The sequence below is a fragment of the Manis javanica genome, chromosome 7 (assembly GCF_040802235.1).
Source record: "Manis javanica isolate MJ-LG chromosome 7, MJ_LKY, whole genome shotgun sequence".
NCBI classification, from domain to species: Eukaryota; Metazoa; Chordata; class Mammalia; order Pholidota; family Manidae; genus Manis; species Manis javanica.
Genome location: NC_133162.1, coordinates 39,313,759 through 39,341,606, shown reverse-complemented (window position 1 = coordinate 39,341,606; position 27,848 = coordinate 39,313,759). Strand labels below are relative to the sequence as shown.

The 27,848-nt window shown below is 43.8% G+C and overlaps 1 protein-coding gene across 33 annotated transcripts in view; it reads right to left on the bottom strand.

Moving 5' to 3' along the window:
• KCNMA1 (potassium calcium-activated channel subfamily M alpha 1) overlaps nucleotides 1-27,848 on the bottom strand; it is a 696,669-nt gene that overhangs the window by 207,428 nt on the left and 461,393 nt on the right. For 30 of the 33 annotated variants that reach the window (XR_012133155.1, XM_073240755.1, XM_073240756.1 and 27 more), the window contains exons 6-9: nucleotides 19,593-19,668; nucleotides 9,279-9,354; nucleotides 6,937-7,107; nucleotides 5,305-5,396 (exon numbers count right to left, since the gene is read on the bottom strand). Coding sequence is in view for 32 of the 33 variants with exons in the window: in XM_073240755.1 (XP_073096856.1) it covers nucleotides 5,305-5,396; nucleotides 6,937-7,107; nucleotides 9,279-9,354; nucleotides 19,593-19,668 (415 nt within the window). In the remaining variant the exon portion in view is untranslated. Of the gene's footprint in view, nucleotides 1-5,114; nucleotides 5,207-5,304; nucleotides 5,397-5,429; nucleotides 5,684-6,936; nucleotides 7,108-9,278; nucleotides 9,355-19,592; nucleotides 19,669-27,848 lie in introns of those variants that run through there. The other 3 variants (XM_073240781.1, XM_073240792.1, XM_073240780.1) reach the window with 3 other exon arrangements.

The following is a 27,848-nucleotide window of genomic DNA, read 5'->3' as shown; positions in this document are numbered from 1 at the left end:
ATGAATTCTGCCACCTCTGTGGCTCTAAGACTCCTTTTTACAACCCTGAAGCCGTGTCTGAGGTTGAAGGCAGACTGCTCAACTCCCTCCAGGGGCATGCAGCCTCCTGAGGGCTAATACTCCCAGTCAAAGCCCTGAGATGAACCCAGGGCGCCCCTCGTGGAGGACTGCCCAGGAGGCGTTCCTGCTCCTCTGATTCTCCCTGACAGCTAATAAACTACCACCAGAGAAGCGCTCTTAGTTATGCTGCAGACCACCGAAGGAACTGAAGGGACAGGTGGCTGTGGCTGCCAGGGCGGAGTGCTCTTCTTAAGATGATTTGAGGGCAGGCACTGCCCACGAGGGTCTGACAGATCACTACAATCCACCACGGCTGGTGACCCAGCACGTGAACTCCCCAGAAAGGATGGAGCCAGGAAGGGGTCAGAAGTGTTGAAACTCACAAATAAGGCATAAATCTCACTTTGGTCAATGGTTTGTCCATCTCTCGCTGACATCCCTTCATTGTCAGAAGTGTTCCAGAGACAAATTTCTAGTCCAACAAAATGAGAAAAATCAAGGAGGAAATGGTTTGGTTTTGTCCCCTCTCCACCTTTTAGTTCTGGTCTCTGGGGCCAGGATGCTTAGAGGCAATAGGTGAGTGGACGGAGGAGATAGGCCTGAGATGATGCTCACACATTTCTCTTCCTCTCCAGCCAATGCTCAATGTCTGGACCCATTTATGGGTAGAATATACACAATAGGATCACTGAGTTCAGAGCGGAAAGATATCTAGAGAGGCACCCTGGCCCAGTGGAGCCAAATGCCCCTGGGTTCAGATCCCACATCTACCCATAGCTTAACTGTGTGTCATCAGGCAAGCCACTGACCCTCTCTGTTCCTCAGTTCCCTTACCCACTGCAAATGGAGATGATGATCATAGCTTCTTCACATGGTTGCTGTGAGGATTAAGAGCTGTGCAAGTTTCATGGCTTTTATTACCGTCACAGAGGACAGTCCTAGGGTTTTGGGCTGCATTGGTTCTCATCCTTATTTCTAGAAGCATGCAGCACTCTTGTGTCTATGTGGGGAATAGCTCTGTGGGAAGGCCCGGCACTTAAGCTTCACAGTTCTCCCAGAGCACGGCTAGAGCCATGTTAGGCCGTGACAACTATTCCCCCAAGCAGAAGGGGGACCAGCTTCCTCATCCAGAGGGACCTTTCCCCCAAGTGAAGTGCATTCACTCTCCTGTGCCCTTTGCCTACTCCTTGTACTCTATCATTCATTCTTCTCTCTGTGGGTCCTCTCGGCATTTGGCTGCCAGGAATCAGCAGAATGACCCAAACCCATCCTATTCTCTGCTCTCAAAAACACCTGGCCCAGGACTGCCTCAGTTTCAGGCCCCAGACGTCCACCATGGGAAATGCAAGGTCTGGATGGCTCCGCAGCCTGGCCGTACAGACCAAGGGGGTTACAGCAGATGGATTCCTCTGTGGCTGATGATTTTCCACGGCCCTTGGCCATATGACCCCGGACCGTGACCTTGTCAGTTCTCATAGGCTAACGAGGAGTAGGCTGAGTCACACGCAGAGAGGAAACCTCTGGGGGAAAACAGCAGGGGCTGTGGGAGGAGGGAAAGCAAGCTGGGATCCCAAAGGCTATGGCAGCCTCACGCCTCGGCCCCCCCACCTCTGGGCAGCTTTGATTGTATATGAGGGGAAGGAAGAGGAGGCCGTGGCCTCGGGAGGCAGGCTGGGCTGCAGGAAGACCACTCGTTTGCATACGACCTGGGATCTCAGTCCAGGAGGCTACTTGTCCCTGGACCTCCAGCTCAGAGGTCTCCTTCAAACCCCTGGTTATCAATTCCCACTTCCGTATTCTTACGAGCGTCAGCGCAGCAGAGTAGGTTAAACTAGGGGACAGCTGGCACACACATGCACATGTCCCCACATCTACTGCTGGCTCCAAAATACCCTGTGGGGAGTCGAGGGAGGAATACTGATGAGAACCATGGAGTGAGCCACTCTGGGCTCTTGATACGCAGTGATGGTGAGGATGTTCTGGGGATGTTACATGAAGTGTTTATATTATGCCAGAAAGACAGATCAAAACTGAAAATGAGCTGCCAACAAAATCTTCCAATTCTCTGATATCCTGAACTTGGGTGTTGCATAAACAAAACCCCTCAGGTTCTCTGCCTTGCTTTTTTTTTTTTTTTACTTTAAATAATCTTTGTATTTCAAAGTTGTATGCCTTCATAGCTTTGGGTCATGAGTTACCTTGAGTTCTCTGACAAGCTAATGCAGTGTGGAGAGGTTATTTCTGAGTAAAACATGTACAAGTAAACAGATCCCTTAACTATGTATATTTTTTAATTACTTTTCTGGGTGTTTGTTTGATGAAATCCTAGGGAAAAGAGTATATGTACATGTGTCCATGAGCACAGCACATATATTTATGCATACACAAAAACACGGGGCCAAGCATGCTATTTTAAGAGCCTGAACTCTATCTTTCAACAAAGTTTAGCTGCTTTCCTTTTGCAAATGCATTTAATTTTATCTGGAAACTTTTTGACATTAGAAATAGAACAACTGTAGTTTCTCATTATGTTTGCTGCCAGAACCCATGCTTGGTTGCTCAACTAAAGACCTTATATTGCTAATTACTACCACATGCCCATATCCCAAGCGAAAGAAAACTTATTGATTCTGACAGCCCATTCTCTCAACACTGAATTCCAAATGAAAACTCAAATTTTGGCCAAACATAACATTTCATCAATCTTGTTCTACTGACTGGAAAAACAACATCAAACAAAGGGTGCTAATGGCCCTTTATTACTGTTCCTTTCCCAAGCTTATATTTTCTGATGAAAGATCTAAGTGACCAAAGGGCTTCTTTAAACTACTCAGTAATTAGCTTCTGAACCAGGAAACAAAGCATAAAGTAAAGTGAACAGCCCCGGTGCTGATGACAGCACCTACTCTCTGTCCGAAGGGTCGGGGACACTGGAGACCCAAAAATAACATTAAAGGCAAAGTGTGCATTTTCATAAAGAAAGACAGAGAGAGAGAGAGAGAGGGAGAGAGAGAGAGAGAGAGAGAGAGAGAGAGAGAGAGAGAGAGAGAGAGAGAGAGAGAGAGATTGAGAGAGAGAGAACCAGGCTAAGAGCAGCAATAAAGATGACAGAGATGGAGCCCAAACAATAGCAGCGGGAAGTCTGTGATCTGAAGTCATGAGCCCTCAGGGGTTGGAGCGGAAATGCCCAGGCAAAAACATGCTGGGATCAGACCAGGGGCGGTGAGTGACCTGGTCCAAGGGCCTCATCTGGGTCACCCATCAGCAAAAGCTGCCAACCACCAGGCCCACCCACACTGGACTAGGGAAACTACTGGGGGTGAAACTTTCACCTGGAGTGAGAGTCAAGAAATATTTTCAACATATACTTCAGGGCAATTGATTTTACTGGCTTCTTCAAGGGCAGTGATAAGGAAATGCTGGCAGAGACAGTGAGGTGGGGAGGCCATAAAGACAACCCTAGGCCTGGAATGCCTTCTGTTTTATGGCGACCTGTCCACACCTTCAAGGAAAAACGAATAGAGAAGCTGTTTTCCTCCTGGCATGGAATAAATGACCAATGAGAATCTCTGGACTTATTTGGCCTTTTGGATCCAACCAATGGCCCAGAAATCAGAACAGCTTGGTTCTAATCTCATTCAGGGCTGTTAAAATAATAGGAAGAGGAGGGCTCCATTAGAGGGAAGGTGGAGGGACGTGCTGCCTCTATGGAAAAGTCACCAACTGGCCTCCTCTCAGCCACTGCCCTTTGTTCCTTTAAAAGGAAACTGGTGTCCTGTGGGTAGTTTAAGAAAATGAGTCTCTTTTCCCACCTCCTCATTTTCTGAAGGGAGGACTGGACACCTGAGCTCGCGATGCACTGGATCACTGACGGGAGAGGAGGTTCGCCCCATCCAATATGACCATCAGGCAGGGAGGAGGCGGTGGAGGGAAGTGTTTCCCTTTCTCTTAAAAAACACAATAGGCTAGTCAAGAGTTCATTCAAAAATGCATGGAGAAAACCAAACTGAGGTCCCTGGCAGGAACCGCCATGACCGGGAGGGGGCACGAGTGGTGAGAGTCCTCGGCCACCAGCTCTGGGTGTGCACCCAGGCACACTGTCCTTGAGTGGGACACCGAGGATGTATGCACCTCTCTCGTGGGAGCCAAAACAAACACAATAACTCAAAACAACAAAGACAAACATAGCTGACTGCCCAAGAAAAAGCTTTAAAAAAACAAAAGAATGGTTGCTGTCAGCCCTGCCTCCCCTCCAGCATTCTCCACTCAAGATGGTGCCCTGGCAGAAGACAGAGATGGTAAAGCCCTGCCATTTACTTAGAAGCAAAACTTCTGGCTGATAATGGACCCATCTATGGATACTGATATTGATAAAATGATCTGAGCCCAATTTGAAATCATCCCTGAGAAGAAAGCATTCGTGTATGAGAAGCCAAACAAAGGACTCGTCAGGAGTAGCGTGTAGTGCCCTGACAAACTGTAAATAAAATATTTCTTGCCCACAAAGAATTTCAACTGAGTAATGAGGCCCTTTGAGGACAAGTTGGTGCCTCCTGGCAAATGAGAACTGGCTCCCTGAAGGCCACAGTGCTTGTACAGAGGGTAAGGTGACCTTGATCTTGCCCTCCCTAGGACTTGCCCACTGGAGCATGATCTCATGTTATCACTGCATAAAAACCCCATGGGATGGCCTCACATTAGTCTGAGGGACCAGAAAGTAATCCCTAAATCAGCTGATGTAAAGAATATATAAGCTTGGTTTACTTGCTTGGGATTAGAACAGAAAATACTGCCCCCATTATAAATGGACACTTTCAGGATAAATCCATTCTGTCTCTTGGAAAGATGGGTGCAGAAGGAAGTTGCGAATGGGAACAGCCTAGGGAGTTGGTCCCTGTGTGCTAACTTCCTGGAGTGATTCTGACATCACACCCCTCACAGAACATGGCCCTTCCCTCAAGAAGCACCTGGGTAGGGTGGGAGGGAGAGGGTGTCACCACCACAGGGACTCTTTAAAGTTACTCAACCACATCTTTCTGATGCAACTGACTTACTTTCTGCCTCCATGTTTGTTAAAAGTCCCGCCGAATTTATTCCGATTCAGGATGAGAGCAGCAATTTCGGGCACGTAGCGGGCAAACATTGCCTACATGCATGAAACAAAGAAACAAGAGCCAAAAAAAAAATGGCATGCAGAGAGGATTCTACCGCAGCGGAGGCGGCAAAACCTCTTGGCATACTTACTTTCTTCCACTAACCGCACTATAGGAGCCCCCGTATTTCTTGCGGTTTCCTATTAACTCTATGATTTCAGGGACGTAGCTGGCAAACATGGCCTGAGGAGAAGATAGGAGACAGAAGAGAGACTAAAAAGACAGGCCAAAGAAAGGGGAGGACCTTTTCAGAGGGGGGATGCTAAGATCTGAACACACAAAAGGATCAGAACTGCAAAGGTACATATTGATATGTTGGATTCTAAACAACAAAAGCACACAAAGGGCAAGCTCCTGAAAATAAACAGGACAAAACAAACATTAACCAACCTAAACAACTGAAAAAAAATGACAGTCGAGAAAAACACAAAGGAGACGGAAATAAACAAGTTGGCATCTAGCTCTTCTTCCTAAAGAGGAATAAAGAAAAGGGTTGCATGCTGGTAAGATTACACACACACACCACACACAGACATACACACATTATAGCAAAAGAAGACCTTTCTTTCTTGGTAAAATTCAAAGGAGAGCCCATGCCTTTATGAGTGATTAAAGATAATAATCACCAAAAGAAGATTAAAGTAATATAAAATTTTCCATTAAAAAAAAATCACTAAAAAGCACAAAAGGTAAATTCAGGAAATCACGTGGGAGGATAAGACAGCAAGGAGAAACACAAATCTGCCATGTTTTGTCCAACAAACATTGTGCTTGTGGCTGGATAAATGCATCTCATTGTCTACAGGGACCTCAGGTAGCATGGAATGCTTGCGTTAACGTACACACACACATGTACATTTATATACATGTTTAATGTATATGTCATATGCATACAAGACAGACAGATGTGTATGCATAATCCAAATGTGTGTGCGGTGTACATATGGGAAAGCTGTGTATGAATTAGGATTTTAATCACTTACCTCATACACAGCAAAAACCTCAACTTAGAATGAGCTACTTTGAAAGACAAAATGCAGCAACCACCATTGTGTTGCCAGAAATCTCCCTTGAAAATTACATCATCACCAACTGGTATGATCTACAGTGACCAGAAAGGCAAGTAGGGCAACTGTCTGACTCACAAACAGGGAGGAAAAATATCCCACGTGTCACAGCACAATGGGCTTAGCTGCTAGGAAAACCACAGTGGGCTCACGTGGCAATGGCCACCGGTAGGAGGCCATTCAGGTCGGGCCCCAGCCACAGTGTTTGTTGGAAGTTCGGGGAGGGCTGTGAAGGGGGTGGGAGAGCTCTGGAAACCGCAAACCGTCTACCTCGACCGTCAACAGCATCTGCCAGGTCAGATGAGAGCAACTGTCCTTGCAGCATATCAGCGGCTGAATTATATTACTAAGGGGGACAGACACGCTCACTTAATAAATAAGTGAGCATCACTTTCTTAGACAATTGTTTGCTCCTGGCTACATGGCTTCCCTGATAAGGACAATGTGCCTTCGTTTCTGGGGAACCAGCATAATACACGAAAGAAATATGCAGAAAAGTTACCATCGTGTTTGGGTTACGTAGCCTGATCGTGACACTAAGGCCATCACTTGCTTCTAAAGCAGAAACACAGTATCAAAATGGAAAGCTTTAAGAAAATGGATAATCGAAAATATTAATGACCATAAAAATCAACATCATAATAAAGAGTTTTTACCAGCCCCCCGAGGATGAAGAACACCATGAAGAGGCGCCCAAGCGTGGTCTTTGCATAAACATCCCCATAGCCGACAGTGGACATGGTGACCATGAGCAGATAGACACATTCCCAGTATGTAAGAGCTTGGTTGTTCTGGAAATTTTCCCATGGGTCCCCTGAATTCTCCACCTGAAACAAGGGGGCAGGGGAGAAAAAAGGAAAGTCAGCCAGGAACACAAAGGCTCCAGCAGGCTGCTTGGGTTTGCGCCTCCTCGTCCAAGATGAGAGCTGCCCTGGGCTGATGCTGTAAGTGAAGGCTCAGAACCTCTTAGCAGGCAGCCGAGCGGCTGTAACAAAAACCATGCTGATTGGGGAAGAGAGGGCAAGGAGGTAAGGGTCCCTTGCAGGTTTTATTTCTCATGGTTAAAGATTTGAAGCCAGCTGAATTTTAAGGCATTGCCTCCGGCCATGTTTTGCAGCATTGTTTTCCAGGAAAGAGCCAGAACCTTGCCCTGCCTTTCTCTGTGAGCTCCTGCTCTGTCTGGAGGGCCTGGCTGCCTCACACACTCCCACAGAAATTCTAGACTCCCACAGAGGGCCTCCTTCTCTCATCATTTTGACCAAGAGGAGCCCTGGTGGACTTCGCTCATTCAGATCTTCTGCTCAACCCCAAAAAGCATCTCTTGGAGCCCAGCTCTGCTCTCCCTATTTTGCAGAATGTCAAACGGCTCTACCCTGCCAACTGTAGAAATTTCCCTGGGAGCATCACAGTGAGCTCATGAGAACAATCTGCTCTTGCACAACCCTTTAGACTGAGGGCCAGCAAGCTTCTTCTGTAAAGGACCAGATAGTAAACATGTTCAGCTTTGTGGCCATACAATTTCTGATCTCTCTTAAGTGACAGCTCAAATCTGCACTTGTAGGTGAAGTCAGCCAGAGGCAATCCTTAAGCTAATGGGGTGTGGTCAGATTTGGAGAGTTTTGTCCCCCAGGGGGTCATCTGCCCATCTCTGTTTTAGACTTTACAAAACACTTTCTGCCCTCTCATCATATCTGATCTGCCAAGGGAGCTGTAAAGAAGGCAGGAGAAGTACTTTAGATACTCTCACGAGAGGACAGTGGGGCAGGATCTCCAGGTGCACCCCAGATCCCAGCCCTACAATACACCAGATGGCCAGTGCCTGTGTCCCGCCAACATGGCCCATGTGGATGGCCCACCTCCAGGCCCCCTGGCCCCCAGGCCTCCAGGACCCCAGGACCTCTGGCCTCCAGACCCCAAGCCTCCAGGACCCCAGGCCCCAAGGCCCCCAGGACCCCTGGCCACCAGGCCTCTAGCTCTGCCTCTGCAGAGAGTTTCCAGGACCTGGTCTCTTTCACCAGTACTTGGTCTCAACATGCCATTTTCAGAGAGGTTTCCTGCTTAGGGAGAAGGTACTGCACTCAATAGGAAGATGGGGTCACCAGCCTACCAAAGTCTGTATCTGTGATTTTGTACTTGGCGGAATTAGGGTAATTATCTAAGGGTCATTTCAGTCAAGAACTCCATCAGCATCAAGGGGTGGGTGGGGAACCATCAGACCTGGTAACTGAGAAGGAGCCTCTGCTTCCATCCCAGCCTGCCTTCTTTCAGATGACAATTGAAACAAATTCCAAAGATAGGTGGACTCAATGCATCCTTCCATCCGCTCCTTATGCAGATAGAGGCTCAGCAAGGGAAGGGGACCTTTAACTCAAAGCTTCAGAGTTAGATGAGGCTCCTTCCCACCGTAGCAGTTTGTGTTCCTACAAAACACCCTCTGACAACAGCTGTATTCCAAAAAAGCACCAAAAAGGTCTGCCTTGGGAAGGTAAGAATAGCTTGACTTAATAATAAAAGGCTTTCAAAGAGTCATTAATTTAAAATAATTAACATTGTTGAGATACAAAATAGCTTGACAAGTACTCAAAGAAAAGGATCAAAGGTGGCTTTTTGTAAGGGGAAGTGGAGAGAAACTGAGGGATCTGAACTTGTTTACTGAGAGATGTGGGTCCAACTCCAACCTTGTCCCCCAGCCCTTTTCAGCCATTTGCTGAGGAAGCACTGCCATCTGGTGGCTCTCTGGTGTTATTGCAGACAGGGCGAAAATCTACCAAAGCCCCCACGCAGGCGAGTTGACAAACGCAGGTCAATAGTGAGTCACCATTTGAAACTAGTTTGGGGTAAAAGGGTTGTAAAGCCAAACAACTGTGCAGTTGCTTCTCCTTTTCTTACAGCTGGGCTGAAGTTTATTTCCAGGGAAAAGAATTTCAGGTAATAAAATGACTCAGAGAGGGGCTTGTTCCAGAAAACCCAGAAGCGAAGCATCTTCAAAGATACTTACCAAATGGATGAATCCGGCGGCTGTGAGCCATGTGCTGATAAATATGGAGAGCAGATTCACCAGCTTGATGGAATTACTGTGAAGAAGAGACAACAAGCAAAATCCCCAAGTTAAGGGGCTGCCTTCCAGAGTAACAGCCCACATCTAACTCCCCAGTATTGCCTCCGCCGGGAGGGAATGCCCCAGAAGGCAGCTAAGGTCAGCCGGAGCCCACAGGAAGATTCTTTCCGGGCTACCGAAAAGGCGTTCCTAAATTAACCCCTCCAATTGTGTTTACATTTTTTTAAATTAACTTTTACTTGGAAAATCGTTGCATCTTTAGAAATTGAAAGAACAGAATTATGAACACTTGTATGCCCCGCACCTAGGCTGACCAAGTACCATTTTTTTTTTTTTTGGAGAGGGCATCTCTCATATTTATTGATCAAATGGTTGTTAACAACAATAAAATTCTGTATAGGGGAGTCAATGCTCAATGCACAATCATTAATCCACCCCAAATTTAATTCTCAACAGTCCCCAATCTTCTGAAGCATAACGAACAAGTTCTTACATGGTGAACAAATTCTTACATAGTGAATAAGTTCTTACATGGTGAACAGTACAAGGGCAGTCATCACAGAAACTTTCGGTTTTGATCACACATTATGAACTATAAACAATCAGGTCAAATATGAATATTCGTTTGATTTTTATACTTGATTTATATGTGGATCCCACATTTCTCCCTTTATTATTATTTTTTTTTATTTTTAATAAAATGCTGAAGTGGTAGGTAGATGCAAGATAAAGATAGAAAATATAGTTTAGTGCTGTAAGAGAGCAAGTACCATTTTGCCACATTTGCTTAATCTCTATCTCCATTCTCTTTTTTTTTTTTTTTTTTGCTGAACCACTTACAAGTACACTGTAGATATCCTGACACAACCCCCTAAATATTTCAGCATTCGACATCTAAGAAAGACACTCACTGGGCAACGCAGTCGTGGTACAATTGTCATGCCTAAGGAAACCAACATGAATTCAGTAATGTTATCTAATAGGCACTCCTTATTTAAATATCTTTAAATTTACAGTTTCACCAAAATTAAGTCTTTTGCGGTTTTCCTTTTTTCATCCCAATCCAGGAAGTAATCAAGGTTCATGCATTGCATTTGGTCATTCTGTTGCTTTAATCAAGAAACCTTTCCTCTAAAGGGGCAGATAGTAAATATTTCAGGCTTTGCAGGTGATAAGAGTCTCTGTTGCAGCTGCTCAACTCCACCACTGTAGCATAAAAGAGTCTTGGATAACATGTAAAGGAGTGGGTGTGGCTGTGTTCGAATAAAACTTTATTTACAAAAAGAGGCAGTGGGCTAGATTAGTATAGGGCTAGAACTGTATAGTGGGTCTATACAGTTTGGCAATCCTTGGTTTAGTCTCCTTTAATCTATAATTTACCCTCTACCCTTTCTTGTTTGTTTTTAATGACGTTTAATTTCCTGTACGCCCAGGTCAGAAGTCTTATGGAATGTCCACATTCTGGGTTTGTCTGATTGTTCTTCCATGATTAGATCCTGTTTCTGTCCAGAAAATCTTCCTGTGATGACATCACATCAGGAAATCCTAAGTCAATTACACTAGGTCCAGTCACTGGGTTAAGATGGGAACACCAGATTCTGCCACTGAGTCACCTATTACCCTTTGCAATTAACGTGCCATCTGTGCAGTGAGACCTTGACCATGTGAATATTCTGTTCCCCAATGACCTTATACCTAAAATTTTCAGCATCCACCAGTGTTCTTTGAGTGGATCAAGTGGAACTCACACATTTTAAGTGTCCTGTGAGCAGAGGCGGGGTCTGCCTGGATTCTGGGAGCAGTAAGTCCCAGGCACATAGTAGGTCCTCTATGACTATGTGCTGAGTGAACTGGTCTCTTCCTCTGTACTCTTCCCACTGAGCTTCACCCTCTTTGCTCCCACTGGGTTATAGCTCTGTGAACACTGTTGTTTTCAGGTCACTTCCCTGTCCAAAGTCTCCCATTGACTAACATGCTATGTCTAGACTCTCCTACTACCCTCAGTACCCTCTGAAGTTCAGGCTCGCCTACCTCCACTCTTCTACATAAACTCTTAAAACCTTCATCACAGCCAAAGCTAATTACCATGTCTGTCTTTATGCTGTTACTTCACTGGGAGGCCCTTTCCATCTATCCAGGGTCAATCCCTACCTTTCCTTAAAGTCGCTCCTGCCACTTGAAACACAAAGTGACTCCTCATAGTTTTTACCTGCAGCCACTCATAGGTAACTGATCCCACTGTCTTAAGACATCTTTTACAACATCGTTTTATATTGTTATTTGTCTCTTGTGTTCCTAGCTTGAGAAAACAACTCTATTTTCTACCTCTTGCAGCCTCCCCACAGTAGCCTGCCACCAACCACAGGGTGTTCAGCCATTGTTCTTGACTGATTCTTCTCTGTCCTCCCCCACCTCTTTCTCATGGGGAACCAATGGTTTAAGTTCTAAGTGTTTAAGATCCAAGTAAGAGTAATGGCTGACACTTTCACAGTTCTTTACCGTGATAACCACACATACCACTGTTCTAAGCGCTTCATGCATATTAACTCATCTGTCCTTCACAATGACTCTTTGAAGGCATCTGAAAGTTAAGAAATTGAACCACGTTCACAGCATAAGCAGCAGAGTTGGAATTTGAACCCAGGCAGTTTGGCTGCAGAGTCTGCCATCTCAGCCACTACGTGGTCACAGCCTGGCGTGCATCAGAAAGCCTCCCAGGACTGCTAGAGCAAAGCTGTGCCTCCCCCATTCTCCAGGCACAGGAGATGAAAAGGTCAGGGTGCTGACCCAAGTTGGAGAGACAGACTATTTAGACATATCGACTAACTTTGTGACCTGCCACAGAAAGAATGGAAAGGAATCATTCTAAGGATGACACCTTTCCTGGCACCCCCACGTAATGTAGGATGAGGCTGTGGTTGCAGGCAGCCTAGAAGTTGAAGGAGGAGCCTGTCAGTGGAGGCGGGTCAATGGTTCTTCAGTCAGTGGTTCTAGGACAAGCATGATGCCAGACCCCAACTTTCCTTTTTCTTAAATCTCTTCTTTCCTATAACTGAGCATAGGAACTAATGGTCTTAGTTTTCCAAAGTTGGTTCTGACAATTCAGGGAAAGAAATAAGCAGTTGTTTTTTATTTTGTTTGATACTCATCTTTTGAAATACATGGGATGACTTCCTTCTGACTCAAAAACACACTAGAAAAACAACAAAAATGTCCACTCTGTCTTTCTTGGTCATTTCTAGAGTTACCAGATTACAATAATTGCCTGTAACAATGGCCAGCCTTTATTGAGTTCCTATGATGCACTAAGCACTGTGCTGAATTATTCATTTCTTCATATTTTTACCATTTACCCTTTGGTACAGGTATTATCACTGTTTCCACTAACCAGACACGGAAACTGAGCTTAGTGCACTTAAGCAACTTTCCCGAGAAAACACAGTTGGTAGGTGGCAAGGTTAATACCCAAACCTAGGCCTGTCTGATCCAAAGCCGATTCCCTGAAATAATTTGGAGGCTGCATGGAGAAGCCACAAGGATCTCTGTTCCTACTGCTCTTTGGTTTGTCCTAGTTCTCTTCCTCAAGGACAGCTCCATCCACAGCCTCTGACCAGGGTGGGGTGTCCCTTGAAGGCTCCCACATCTCCCTCTACTTGAGTGAGTGAGCCAGGTGGTACAAAAAATAAATGCTTGGAGTTCTAGAATGTCATCTGCCCCAGAAAAAGCCTGCCTGAGAATGGGGCTGGGGAAGCAGAACCGTGACGAGAGCATCTGACCCACTGGATCCAGGATCTCCAATTCCCTCTTGGCTCCCAGCTGTTACCAAGGCCAGTTCCTGGTGGCACCTGCCACTTTTGATTAAAAGCCATCTACCTACAGCAGAAGGGGTTGATATCCAAAATGCTCTCTGACAACCTAACCACTGATCAGGTCTACCCAGCAGGACTAGGGCTCTCTCCATCTGAGACAAGAGGGCAGACCCTGTACCACCGATTATTGTGCCCAACAGTGTGATTGGTCCAACAGCTCTGGAAGTTCTGGTATGAATCTGCCATTTACAAAGACAAGCACAGATCTGCCACATTCTGGCCTTTGTCCCTTTTTCCAGACACCATCAGGGGTCATGCTACCACCCCCCTCTCCTCTAGGTAGTTTCTATAGCTGTGAATGGAGATCACCAACTGACTGAAATAATGTTTAAAATCTTTCATCTCAGCCTCTCCTTGCAGCTGACAGTACCACAGCTCTTGCTTTTCTGTGCTCTGGAGCAGCCTGCATAGCCCCAGAGGCCTACTCATTGGCCTTCCAGAATCTTCTCTCTCTGGAAGGACACCCCATCAACCACAGAGTGCAAGGTGGAAATACGGCACAGAGATAGAAGGCATCCACCCAACACGCCGCATCAGGTGAAATAACCCTGGCAATAATGAACTCAGCATTGTTCTGGACACACCACCACCACCTCCCGTTCCCGACTAGTTCCTCAATGGGAAGCTGAAATAGAGCAAAACCCACCCTTCCCTCTACCTTGTGACCCTCTGAGGTAACTCTAACACTGGAGAGTGAGACCAAATGAGGGACAGGTATCCTGTGGCAGAGGGAGAGATCTCAGGGAAGCATGTACAGATGGCCCCTGGCGTAGGATGGTCCAAACTAATGATTTTTCAGCTTTACGATGGTGCGAAAGCTACCTACATTCTGCAGAAACTGTTCTTTTATCTTGAATTTGGATCTTATCCTGAGTAGTGATATGCAGCACACCCTCCCTCGTGATGCTGGCCTGTGGCTGTGAGCTGCAGCTCCCGGTCAGCCCCACAGTCAGGAGGGTAAAGACCGATACACTCAGAACCGTCCTCTACCCAGGCGACCATTCCGTTTTTCACTTTCAGTACATAATTCAACGCATTCCATGAGATATTCAACATTATAAAACAGGCTTTGTGTCAGATGACTTTGCCCAACTGTAGGTTAATGTAAGGGATCTGATCACGTTGAAGGTAAGCTAGGCTAAGTAAGCTATGATGTTCGATAAGTTAGGTGTGTTAAATGCACTTTAGACTGATGATCTTTTCAACTCACGATGGGTTCATTGGGCTGTAACCTTACTGTAAGTTGAGGAAGATCTATATTGTTCATTCTCTGAGATTACCAAGTGGATTCACATGCATATTCCTGGATGCTTGGGACCTGAAAAAGAAAGCACTGTCCCACCAATAACCATGTGGAGCCCTCTTGAGATATTAAAACTATTGGAGTCTCTGAACCTACTCGTACTTTGTAAAAATAACCTAAAATATGGTGATCATTAATCTCTGAATGACTGTCACAATGATCTTAATAGTGCTTACGGGACCTCTTGCTGTGTGTAGAACATTTAATCATTGTTTCTGAAAGAGTCCATATTCAAAACTGAAATCTGATTATTTTTTTGGCATCAGCATCATTACAGATCCCCAGTATTAAGAATTTACTTTCCAAATTAAACTATACAACCAGGCAATCGCCTATAAGCTCTGTGAAAAAGACGCAAGGTTAATTCTTGGTAGCTTTTCTCTGTACTCAAGAAATACAAACCTTACCAAGTTTTCCAGGGCTCCTTGGGAGGAGGGAGAGGGGAACAGGGGCAGGATTGGGTGCTGTGCATGGCAGAAGAGGCCACTGTAGATAGGCAGACTTTGTGGACAAGCACACAGGTCCGAGCCAAACATGAACTTTCCAAACAGAAGGTTAGAATATTTGGAACCATTCAGATTCTAGCCCCCTTCTCACATCATGAGGGAGGGATGGATTGTGACCTTATCCTGAGAGCCTACTCATCTACAGAAAATCATTTCATGCCTCCCATTACCATTTCTGGGTCCCCATCTCAGGAGTTCTCACTAGCCATTAGATAAATGCACACTAGTGATACAGTGAATCACCCAAGGGCAGGCACAGATATCTTTCTGTTCTTGTAGATTAGAGACCTTTTCAAGAACTCCATAGATACTGGGAGAAAGTCTGCCTCTTTCTGGGAGTATAGCTGTAAATCCAGAGTTGTTGGGGCCATCTTTGCCCTCAGTGTATTTAACAAGACAGGCTTTGATTAGGACTGAAATTGTCATCCACTTTCCCCAAACAAGTGCAAGTTTGTCCCTATTCTGCCTGTATACTGTTTTCCTCTTTGTTTCTGGCTGAGGATACAGCGAGATGCCAATGACCTTATTTCATTTTATTGTTACCTTTGTTGGACAGATGTAAAATAAAACTGGTATTTGAAAAGGCCATTGGACTATACTACACGAAGATGAATGGTCTGAACTATAAGACTGGAGTGAGGCAAAATCAAGTTCTTGATTTTTTACCCTTTCAGTACTCTACCCCTTAAATATCTCTGGATCTCCTTCTGCCCTCGCTGCCTAAGGACATTCCCTGATATCACCTGCCTGGGAAACTGCCCTGCAGCTGCTCTAGTGGTCAGTGGCCTTAGATGCTTCAAACCAGTCCCCTACACAGTTGGACTAGGAGGTCTTTCTAAAGTGTAAATCTGACCACCTCCCTCTCCTGTTTAAAGCCTTCAATTCTCTCTTGCTTTCTGAGTCAAAGCCATGGCATCTGAGAGCCTTTGTGATGTGGCCCTTACCTAGACAATCCCCGAGGTCTCTGCATTGAATACTCTTTATATAAACTTAATCTTGGAACCATTTCTGGGGTCATATATGTAGTACAGTGATTTTAGTTCCCAAAATATCCCCCCAAGATATGTGCATCATGGAATGCTATATGGGAAATAACAGTTTTGTGGTAGAATAGTAGTAAGGGTTATCTCAACCACTGGTGACATTGGAGAGATTTTACTTTATCCTTTATGCTTTTCAATACTGTTGAAGTGTTCACAGTGGGCATATTGTACTTTAATAATTAGAGGAAACACTAAAGCAACTGTCATTTTTTTCAAAGATCTATTAGGTGACCCATATTTTCACCATCAATACTGACCTCATTAAATGAGAGGTGGAATGACAGCCTTTATACAGAGCTGCTGCTTCTGCTCTGATGTAGAAAAGGTGTCTTCTCACCTGTGAGTCTGCTTGCCAGTTTGTAGGGCAACTGAGGAACTGCCAGAGCTCAGAAAATGACATGGAATCTCCTGGTGTCCCCTTCATTGTGCCCTCTTCAGGACACGAGCCCTTGAGGCCCGCCGGCTGGTTGGTGAATAGCCCTGATGCTGCCCCATACCTGTGATTTGCCCCTTTGATCTGTGTTTTCTCTGTCATCCTGCTCACTTGTTTCCTTTTGCTGCCCCCTTAATTCCCCCTCTCTCTCTATCTTTTTCTCTCCCTACACCCCACACCCATAGAATTCTCTGCTCTGTTTCTCCCAGCTCTTGCTAAGCAAGGCAGCTGAAGAACAGAAAATGAAACCGCAACTTCTAATGATTATTTCACATCGCCTTTGCAATGTCTCCATCCCTACTTAATACCACAGACTGGAGGGTGTTGGGGGGGATTAGCCACCAGAGAAAGCCAGACAGAATCCCCTGAAAGGTGATCACGGGGCTCCACCCATCCTCCTGAAAGGTCACTGTGAAAGCACGAGAGTACAGAGGAATCACCAGGAGATCTCTTAGAGTCCAGAGACCTACAGAAACCACGGCTTCCACTTCTCCGTGCTTCCAGATCTGTGCTGGGGTGGAGCTGGGACTGGCCAGACCCCTGGAGAAAGAATGGGCTCACAGAGTTGCTCCAAAGCCCCTGTGGTTCTTACAATTAGATCAAGTTTTAATCTGTGCCTCGTGATCTGGCTTTTCCCTGCCCTCCGACCCTCACCTTCTCTTCGCCATCCCAGAGCCCCAGCCTCAGGGGAACCAGGACGACTCACGAACTCCTCCAAGTGCTAAGTTCTCCCCTCCACATGCTTTTTGCAGCCTCCATGACTGGCAGTCAGCCCCACCCTCTCTAACCCTCCCATGCCCAACCCAGCCCTACCAGGATGACACCTAGTCTTCTACAAAACTTACCTAAGGTGCCCCCTTTCCTTGAGTTCCCCACACTCATGCCACACCCGGCTGAATGACTCTCCTCTGTGCCTCCCACCACCAGGCATCCTGTGGGTGTCTCAGCCCCAACCCCCCACCCTCAGGCTGGCTCTCCCTGCTGCTGAGCTGGGACAGCAGGACTGTCCTGGCACCACCTCACTGCTGGTGCAAACCAGGGCTCAGGTCAGGCTTGTGAATGAACTCACTCACCTGTATTAGCAACAGGAACTGGGACAATCCAGGCTGTGGGGTTGTGATGAAAAGGCCCCTTGGACAACAGGACTTTGATTCAGTGGGAAGTGGGGTACCGGGGAAATGCTTTCTGGGGCTCAGGATGGCAGAACCCCGGCAGCCCACCATCACAGGGCTCCTCCCTAGGGCCACTCTCTCTGGTTCAGAGTCACCTCATTTCCCGGCCGGCTGCTTCAGCTTCAGCCTTCTCCCCTGTGCCATGAACTGCCCATAACTGTAGCATTACCGGATGGACGGTTCACCAGGACTGCAGTGTATATCCTGCATCCAAAGGAGAGGAATCTTTCCCAAGGAATGGAACACTGGTGGGTTTCTTGGCATAAGTCATTCAAGTGGCTCACCATTCTCTTAAGTCCAAAAAGGATCCACATGGAATACAAAGAAGGTAACAGCCCAGTTCTCTCCACATTATTCCTTGGAGTAATGGCACCTTTTTAGAAACACTACTGTCAGAGAATTAAAATCCCCCTTATTTATGGGGCACACTCAAAGCAGGGGGAGAGAGGCCCTATACTACGTTAGAGAGTGAAGATGACTTCACAGAACACCATCCCCACAAAAAAAGAAAAAAAGTCTCTCAAATACAGCCCTGTGCTTGGCACCAATTCTACCTTAAAAAATGCAGTCTAGTGGAGCAGTTGTGATGTAGATAATTATGGGGGATTGCTAGCTTTGCTGATAATTTTAATTTCAAGAGTAATATGAGTCCATTGCATAGAAGAGGCATAAAAAAGGTAGAAATGGTTACTGTTGCTCAGAAAAAAATATGAAGAATAATAATATTCTCTCTATATTAAGAATATCACATGCTATTAGATGGAGTGCTCACAAATTCTGACCTCAGGATAAGGACAGTGAAGGGTGGTGACACATACTATAGAAGCTTCCTACAGCATCATATACTCATTTTCTTCTTAACTTGGCTAATAGAATGTGAATGTACCCCACGTTCACATAGATGAATACTTAGCCAGAGGAAGCCAATTTGGAATTAAACAAACCAAAATAAACAAATAAAAAAACACTAAGATCCAGAGGAAAGCCACTAACCCATCACATCTGTTGGATGTGACAGTTTGGGAAGCTGAGTCCCAGCCTCAGTTACTGGATAAACAGCACTGAATCTAAGGCACCCCCACCAAATACAGGTATATTCATTATAAATCACAAAATACAGAGGTGTTGTGTTTTCAATTATTTATCAAACACGTCAACCTAGGAGGAAATGGAACATTAGCAGTGAGCTTCTTAAAGTGTAATTTCCTATAAGAGAAATTTATAACCTGTGCTTATTCTCCATTAGAGTGCCTCTAACCTCTTTTATTAGTTTATTCATCAAGGTAGCCTTGGTTTCAGGCCAGTTCTGCAAACCCGCAGGAAAGGGATCTCTGGGGGGTTTTTCCTCCTGGTCCAGTAGTGTTTTCCAGATCATAACACAGTTAACAGAAGCAGTCATGGTGCATTTGGCTGGAGGTTTTTAGGTATTCCCCAAAAGGCAATTCACAGAGCAAGCCCCAGGGACTACACTGGCTATAAAGTGAACATCTAAAATGTACTTGGAAATGAAATGATTTTCTGTTTGCCACATGAGGTTTGTGATTGCCTCTCAAAGAGCACTGCTTCCATTGCTTTTACATCCAGGTTCAATTTCTTATTTAGTGATGTAATAAAGGGGTGATTCAGAACCGGGGAGCAAGGACTTCCCAATCAATGAGCAGATGTGTCACTCATCCATAGTGTCCCTTGCCACGATGCTGTGTCTGATTTCCAAGCAATCCCACTCGATCCCCAAAACTGTCTCTACTCCCCCATATGCACCACTGTTTCTCTCTGCCATACAGTCCTCAGCCCAGATCTCTCGGGTAGAACACTCTGTCTGCGAATAAGAACTCTAACTTTATTGTGATGAAAGCAAACATTCCTAATATTTACAACTTGGCACTGGGGGCTGGAAGGACGGGAAAATGTGAGAAAGAAAATCTTACCTTGTTTTAAGGATATTCAGAAACTGCAAAATTTCTGAAAACTGGATCAGTCTGAGAGCTCTTAAAAATCTCAAACCTGGAAAGAGAAATGAAATAGAGACCCATTATTTTCAATGAGTGGTTTTAATGTTCGCACTCCACCATTTGATGTACAGCTGCCAGGGCTGAAGGCATAAGAAGTTCTTGCAGAAGATGAAACTATCCTGTGTACCTTGGACGTAGCCCTTCATTCTGATTCTTGACTGGTTTAATTTCACTGGTAAACCGACTTTCTCATTAAAGGAGGCCTGTTTTAAGCCACCATAGAGGAAGGTCTGGCGGGGGATGCTCGGTTTAGCGAGGTCTCTCATTTGTTCATCTCTGATTTAAAGCACTGTTTCTAAGTTACCTAGTTGTTTGAGAGGATTTCATCTCTGAAAAATACTGATAGTAGCTCAGGGTAAAGCTCATGGTAAGAGTAGATTAGGAACAAATCGGATAATCTTAAGTCTTTGATTCTTTTTTTATCTTTATCTTTAGTCCTGACAAAATGAAGAGTATAACCCACAGTATTATCTGTTTTCTACAAGGTTCTATACTTTTCTCCCAATCAAAAAAAAAAAGATCAGTAAGATCTCATACACCATAGCTTCAGGGTTCAAAACCGGTATGACTCCACTTTTTCTAAGTGTAAAGATAAGTGTTTGTCTTTTCTAAATCAGGAACCTCTCTTGAACGAACAAGAAGACCAGGCTTTCTAGGTGGCAGAAAGGAGAGGGAGACGAGGCAGGAAAACACAACCAAGGATTAAAGAAAATACAAATTATTGTTGCATGTTAATAGCTCAGAGCAAAATACAGTTCCGCTGAGATCAAATTCATGACTCAAAAACTTTCTGAGTCACTCATGGGGCTTTTTAATGCTTGGTCATCATGCAAGAGATTTGTTCACAAAACACTGATTATCACAGTTTTGAGACGCTTTCAATATCACACCCTCTCCCAAGGGCATTTCCTTTTGATGATTTTCCAAAAGCATTTTATTAACCATACCCATGTGCCAAGTGCAGTGCTAAGCGCAGAGTGGGCTCAGTTGTTGAGAGGCAGCTCTAAGTCAGTGGGCGAGACATTATTCTGCCGCCTAAGTGAGATAGTGAGACTGGAAGGCACAGTGGTGGGAAGAAGAGACCCCAGAATAAGTAAGGGAAAGGAGACAGACAGGATGTTTTCCTGTAAACTGCTCCACATCAGGCCCACCTAGATTACTCCTTGTTCAAGCCTGAGGTAACAAGGAAAAAGTGAACTTTAAGGCCCTGGGGGAAATAGCCCAGGTCACAGGAGAAAGAAAAGGATAATGGCTCAAAAGGAAAATTTCTCATCAGAAAGGGGTTTACCTTCACGAACAGAAGATTTTTTTCAGAAAACATTTGCCTTTTATTCTAAATGACATTTATATTACTTTTATTAAACAAGAAAGTACAAAGATAAGAAGGGGTGTTGATGAAATGAAATGGCTCAGGAGCTAAAAACACAGTCCTAACCAAACTGATGAAAGGCTGACTTAACACCACTGGAAACGGAACTTTAGGAGTACAAAATTGAGAAGTAATCTCAGAAAGCAGAGAAAATAAGGAAAAGGGAGAAAAAAAGAGATGAAATTTAAGAAAATAGAGATGGAGTGGAGATCACAGAGATTCAGACTATGAATAAAATATCCTCCAAAGGGAAGTACAAAGTACACATAGATCATAAGTAATGGCCATGAACATGAGAGAAAAGAACTTTCTAGATACGAAAAATGACTGCGATTAAAAGGCCAAATAAACAACCAGCTCTTAGAACAATGCTGAGAAGTAACTGACTTCTTTTTCCTTCAAATTTCAAGTATTAAAATAAATGAAAAAATTAAAATGAAGTGTCAGAGTGGAGAAGAGGTTTATCATTAATGCAACTAAGATCACATTATATTACAGTGACTTAAATGACAGGTGTTTAACACCCAGAATTTTAAGACAAGGACAGTCTGACTCAAGAATTTTATACCTAATCAAGTATTTATTCAAGAGTAAAGGCTGCAAAAAAATATTTTCAAGCATCCAAGGTCTCAGAAAATGTATCATTTAGGCAAAACACTTTCAAAAAAGTTTGCAAGCTTTATTAAATCAGAATGAGTGACAGGGGATAGAAAGCATATTCTAGCAAACTCTGTTGTTGGTCCAAAGCATCCAGCCCAGCCTAGATGGCTGATACTCTAGAACTCATGTCACATATTGCTGGGAGATAAAATAACAAATTGAGAAACTTGCAACTAGAAAAAGACTGGCGGTACTGAAATCCATCAGGGATATAAGGATATTTAGTAATGTATTCACCACTAATGCTTTTATCCTGAAAATCCTGTGTGTGTATACACACACACACACACATATTTATGCTTTTTTTCATTTATGGAAACAAAAATAGAATACAAATGACCCAAACTTTGAACTCAATTTCTTTCTTTTTATATTTGATGTTGTTTGCATCCTGTATGATTTGTTTCTTTGTAGCTTGCTACCTTTTGAAGTGACTCCCAAAAACATAAAGGAATAGGAGCTTTTCTTTTAATTGAGGCTTATGAAAATAAAGGTAGGGAAAAGTTAACACAGCAGCCACTGGTTTTGTGCTCTTGCTAAAGGTAAACTGTAGCTTTAGTTCTGAGCACTTTATCAATGAAAATAAGCAGGAAGACACTACAAGATTAATAACATATGAAAGAGAAAAACAAGCTGGTTCTCAAGAGAACAGGATGGAGTCCGGAGAGAAATGTCTCCCTGAAAAAATGACTCTAGGCAGTGCAGGAGCATTCTCAGGGCATGAACAATGTGGGGGGCTTTGTTTACTTGACTGCCCTGTGCTGGTCATTTTCACAGCACTGGGTTTCATTGACACAGGTGAGTAAACAAAGGTCTACCTGGGTTACAAAAGTCAGTCAACATTTTATCCTTAGATCAAGTCAGGTTATCTAGTGACGTGGCAGCCTGAAGCATGTATACTCAGGCCACAGTTCATGCAGCTCCCTAACTGCTTTCTGGCCTGGATGGCTTGTGGTCTATCTCAGCACAGCAGGTGGGGTGGGCCTGTTAGAGGTAAACTGGATCATGCCACTCTTCTGCCCAAAACCCTCCAGCGGCCCATTTCACAGTCAAGGTCCGTGAAGGACCTAAAGCAAGGCCACCCCCCTTTCCTTTTGGGCCCAATGGCCTCCTCTTCATCCTCTTCCTGTCCCTCTGCTCTGGCTGTCTTCCCCAGGGATCCCTGATGGGCAGGCATGCTCCTGCGGGCCTTGCCCAGGCTGACCTCTGCCTGGGGCGCTATTCCTGGGGTGGCCACACCCTCGCCTGCATCAGGTGTTCAGGTATTTGCCTAATGCAACTCCAGCAGTGGGACGTTCCTTGGATGCCCTATCCAACATTGCAACTTCCCCCGAGTCCACCCCCCAAGTCCCTTTGTTACTCTTGCTTACTTTGCTTTTCTCCTCAGCATGAAGCCCTAGCATCTTCCTTATTTATGTTACTTACTTTCTGTCTCCATCTCCACTGTGGCAGTTCTATGAGGGGAGGGGCTGATTCATGCTTTGTTCACGGCTTTATTTCATATAAAAAACAGTGTTTGGCATAAGGCAGATGCTCAATAAATTCTTGAATTGAATAAATGAATCCAACTTTTGAGAAAGAATTAGATGGCAGAGAGTTAAAGAACAGGTACTCTGCATTCGGAACTCTGAGACTACCCCCTGCTTACTAAAGGGAAAAGCCACAAGCTCTGGGTGTCCACCTGATAGAGACCAGGGCTGGAACTCTGAGGAGATAGAAAGCAGCCAAACCAGGGAAGAGCCCTAACCAGTGCTGTACCCAGACAGAGACCCTGAAGGAATATGGACAGCAACTCAGTTTACCTAAAGGAGACCAAAAAGAGAAAGGTGGGATGGCAACGCCTAACTGACAAATCATTCATCTGCTTAATATATGCTTATTATTTATTCCATATAATTTTAAATCTTTTTTAATATCTCTGACAACAAAAGAGATGGTATATTTCTTCCCTACACATATGTATAACAGTAACAGTATTATACACAACAGTAATAGTAGTATAACTTCATTCAGGTACCCAGACCCAATTCCAGTGCATGTAAATATGTAGGAGCAGGTCTTCCCACACATATTTACATGAAGCAGTTCTTGAACACCAGCAAGGTGTTGGAAAACTCAACTCAATTCTGAAGCTATCTACCTGGAGACAACGCCAGATTCCCAGGTGAAGGATTCCATCCTACAAGGCTGCCCTCTACCCCCAAATCCAGATGCGGGTTGCAAGCTCCAGGCAGTTCCCTGTGCTTCTGACCTACTGGCTACAGGTTGGAGGTTCTCACGACCTCCCCCTCAGGTTTGATTAATTTGCTAGAGTTGCTCACAGAACTCAGGAAAATACGTTTACCAGTTTAATAAAGGATACTGTAAAGGATACAAGTTAACAGCCAGATGAAGAGAGACACAGGGCAAGGTCTCAAGTAAAGGAGCTTCTATCCTTGAGGAACTTGCAGCCTGGCTTGGTGGCATGTGGAAGCGTTCTGATTCCCCAAGCACAGAAGCTTCTCCAACCAAGAAGCAGGACCTAACCGAGCAGAGCAGGCAGGGCAGAGCTGAGGGGGGAGCTCTTCCCGTGGGTTTTGTGAGGGCTTCACTACTTAGTCATGACTGACTAAACTATAGGTGATTGGCTGATTCAACCTCCAGGCTCCGCCCTTGGGTGGGGGTGGGTCCAAAAGTCTCTCACTAACATGACAAAACACCATTTCACTTTTAAGACTCTGTAGTATTGTTTTCAGGAACTGTGGATGAAGACCAAATATACCTGGGAAATACACATTTGGTCATAAGAATGATCAAATATGTATTTCTTATAACTCATTATATCACATCTCTGAAATAAAATGATATTCTAGAGAAACATAAAATGGTTATAACATTTGTAAAGAAGAAAATGTGTGTGTACCAAGAAACATGAATTATGCCCCAACAAAGGTACTAGGTCCAGATGGTTTTACAAGTGATTTGCTTTAAATATCAAAAAATAGAAATCTTTTCTATATTGTCCCTATTACATAATCAAATAATTAAAATGGACTTTTTCCCTGTATTCTGTATTGGTATAAAAGCTGTCATTACCTGGACACAGGTACTCCACACACTAGAAAAAAAGAGGCAAGCCCATCACACTAATGACTAACTATAAGAATCCTAAATAAAACACTAGCATGTCATATCTGAGATCATATTAAATGAATAACACACACAAGCTGTATGGATGTTGCAGGATATAGCCAGATCCTTCTTCAGAGATCATTATTCAACCCCCACTCAGCTCCCAATTCTGATGAATGGCCTCACCCATTACTACATGCCTGCTAGGGGCAGCCCCTGGTGACTGGTAGATATGCAAACAAAGGCCTTCTATCTTGCCTAGATTTGGGACAATCCTGAAGGGCCACCCAGCTGCAGAGACCTCTGTTGGATGGGCTGAGGCCTCTGGTGCAGCTGTATCTGAGGTGGAGTTCTCCACCCAGGCCTAGTCCTCTTCTTTTCTCATAGTTACAGACATTGAAACTTACCCAGGAGATGGTATACCAGAAGACCAGGTGTTCTGATCATATATGTGGTATGTTGGAGGTACTCAATAAATGTTCATTTCATTGTGGAAAGCTATAGAATCAAAACAGCATAGGACTGTACCCAACTCAACACAGTAGCCAACAAGAGAAATAGAAAGTCCAGAAAGACACACACACAAACACACACATGCACTGTATGTTATTATTGTTATTTTAAATAATTGGTGAAATAATGATGTTGACAATGATGTAAATCTATTACTATTGATCATCTACTATGTTGTATTATTTCTGTATGCCAAAGCCTTTAAGTCTAGTTTTTTTAATCCATATAACAGAAGAAAATAGCTAAGGATTAATAGATGACATAGCATATTCAGAACACAGTTTGTAAGCAACAGAACCATGCCTCAACCCAAATTTGTCTAACTCCACAAAGCCCAAGCTTGTAACCATTGCCGTGGCACAGATGCTGGCCAGTCAGTTCCAACGTCAGTACTCAAGTAAGCACTTTCGTTGCTGAGATCAGCTTGCTAAACTCTCCTAGCCATTTGCATTCCTATCAGTATGTATCTCCAGGAGACTGAGTACCATGATTTAAAAAAAAGAAGGAAGGGAGGGAAGGGGGAGAGAAGAAGGAAGAGAGAAGAGAGGGAAAGAGTCCCAATTTGATAGGCCCCAAATAGGAGCTCATCACTGTTTTATTTTGCTTTTCTATGCTGACAAATGAAGTTAACTATTTTTCATATAATTATTAGTCATTTTATTTTCTTATTTTAAATTCTTTATAGTGGCCTTTCCCAGATGATCTGTGTGTTCATCTTATTATTAATATATTTGAGCTCTTTTATAATGAAGTAATTATATGTTCTATATTATCTCTCAGTTCGTCATTCTTCTTTTAATTTTGCTTTAAGTGTTTTTTTTCAAAGTCCAACATTTTGTTTAAGGTGGGTGTTTTTTTTTTAATTCTAAAATGTGTTATATGGTCATATATACCAGTCTTCCTATCATTGTTTCTTTTTAATATTCAAAAATGGCCATCTCCATTTGGGGATCAACAGAGGTGAGGCTCAGAACCTCACGCCCCCTGCTTTGAGAGAAATCTTCTGCATCCGTGGATGTCTTGCTGCCCTTGTCTAGCCTGGATTAATACTTGGTCCATAGGCACACACCTGATCATCTGATCATCTACATTTGCCTTCTTACAGCACTAAACTATGTTTTCTACCTTTATCTTGCATCTACCTACCACTTCAGCATTTTATTAAAAATAAAAATAATAATAATAAGAGAAATGTGGGATCAACATATAAATCAAGTACAAAAATCAAACGAATATTCATATTTGACCTGATTGTTTATAGGTCATATTGCATGATCAAAACCGAAAGTTTCTGTGATGACTGCCCTTGTACTGTTCACCATGTAAGAATTTATTCACTATGTAAGAATTCGTTCACCATGTAAGAACTTGTTCGTTATGCTTCAGAAGATTGGAGACTGACGAGATTTGGCTTGAGATGGATTAATGATTGTACATTGAGCGTTGACCCCCCTATACTGATTTTTATTGTTGTTAACGACCATTTGATCAATAAATATGAGAGATGCCCTCTAAAAAAAAAAAAAAAAAATGGCCATCTCCAACACAAAACAGATTTTTTTTAATACGTCTATATTTTCTCCTTGTACTTTTAGGGCAGTGGTTCTAACCTTGGCTGCACATTTAAATCACCTGGGAAGCTTTAAAAATGACTGATTCTTGGCTCTCACTTCCTCCTCCCCCATTCTGACTTAATGGGCCTAGGGTCCAGCCAGCAGAGAGAGTTTTAAAGCTCTGAGATGATCTAATGAGCCATCAAGGTTGACAAGCATTGCAGACTTTTTCTGCAAATGAGCAGATAATAAATATTTTCAGTTAGTTACAACTGCCCGCTCTGCTGTAAATGAATGAATGTGGCTGTATTCCAGGAAAACTGTACTCAAATAAATAGACCCTACTTTGCTACACCTGCTTTAGGGAACTGCTCTTCAGTTCCATGTGCACACAAATCATCTAGGATTTGTTAACATTCAGATGCTGATTCTGACTTTGATTCAGTGGATCTGACATGGGGCCTCATACTCTGCATTGTTAATTAGCTCTAAGATGTTGCCAGTGCTTTTCTCAGAGATCACACTGAGAAAACAAGCCTGCAGGGTAGTGGCTCCCAGATTTTGCTGCCACTACAATCACCTGGGGATTTTAAAACAATCCTGATGCCTACCTCTCACCCCCAGATATCCTAATTAATTGGGTGCACCCTGGACATCAGAATGTTTTAAACTTCCCAGAAAATTCTAAGGTGCAGCCAAATTTGTGAACCACTGGTTTAGGATATCTTCTCCTTTCTTCTTTTAACCTTAACTTACTAGTCCACTTTGATGCATTTATTTATTTTGGTTAATAGTGTGCCAAAGGGACCAAACCTTTTTTTTTCTCAAAGAGTTAGCAAATTTCCCTTTACCTGAGTAATCACTTAAGTAATTTAAAACCAGTAATATACCACGAAGCATGCCTCACTACTTTCAGTCAATTTATTTTAAAGAACATACTAGCTAACTATAAGGTAGAAGAAATCA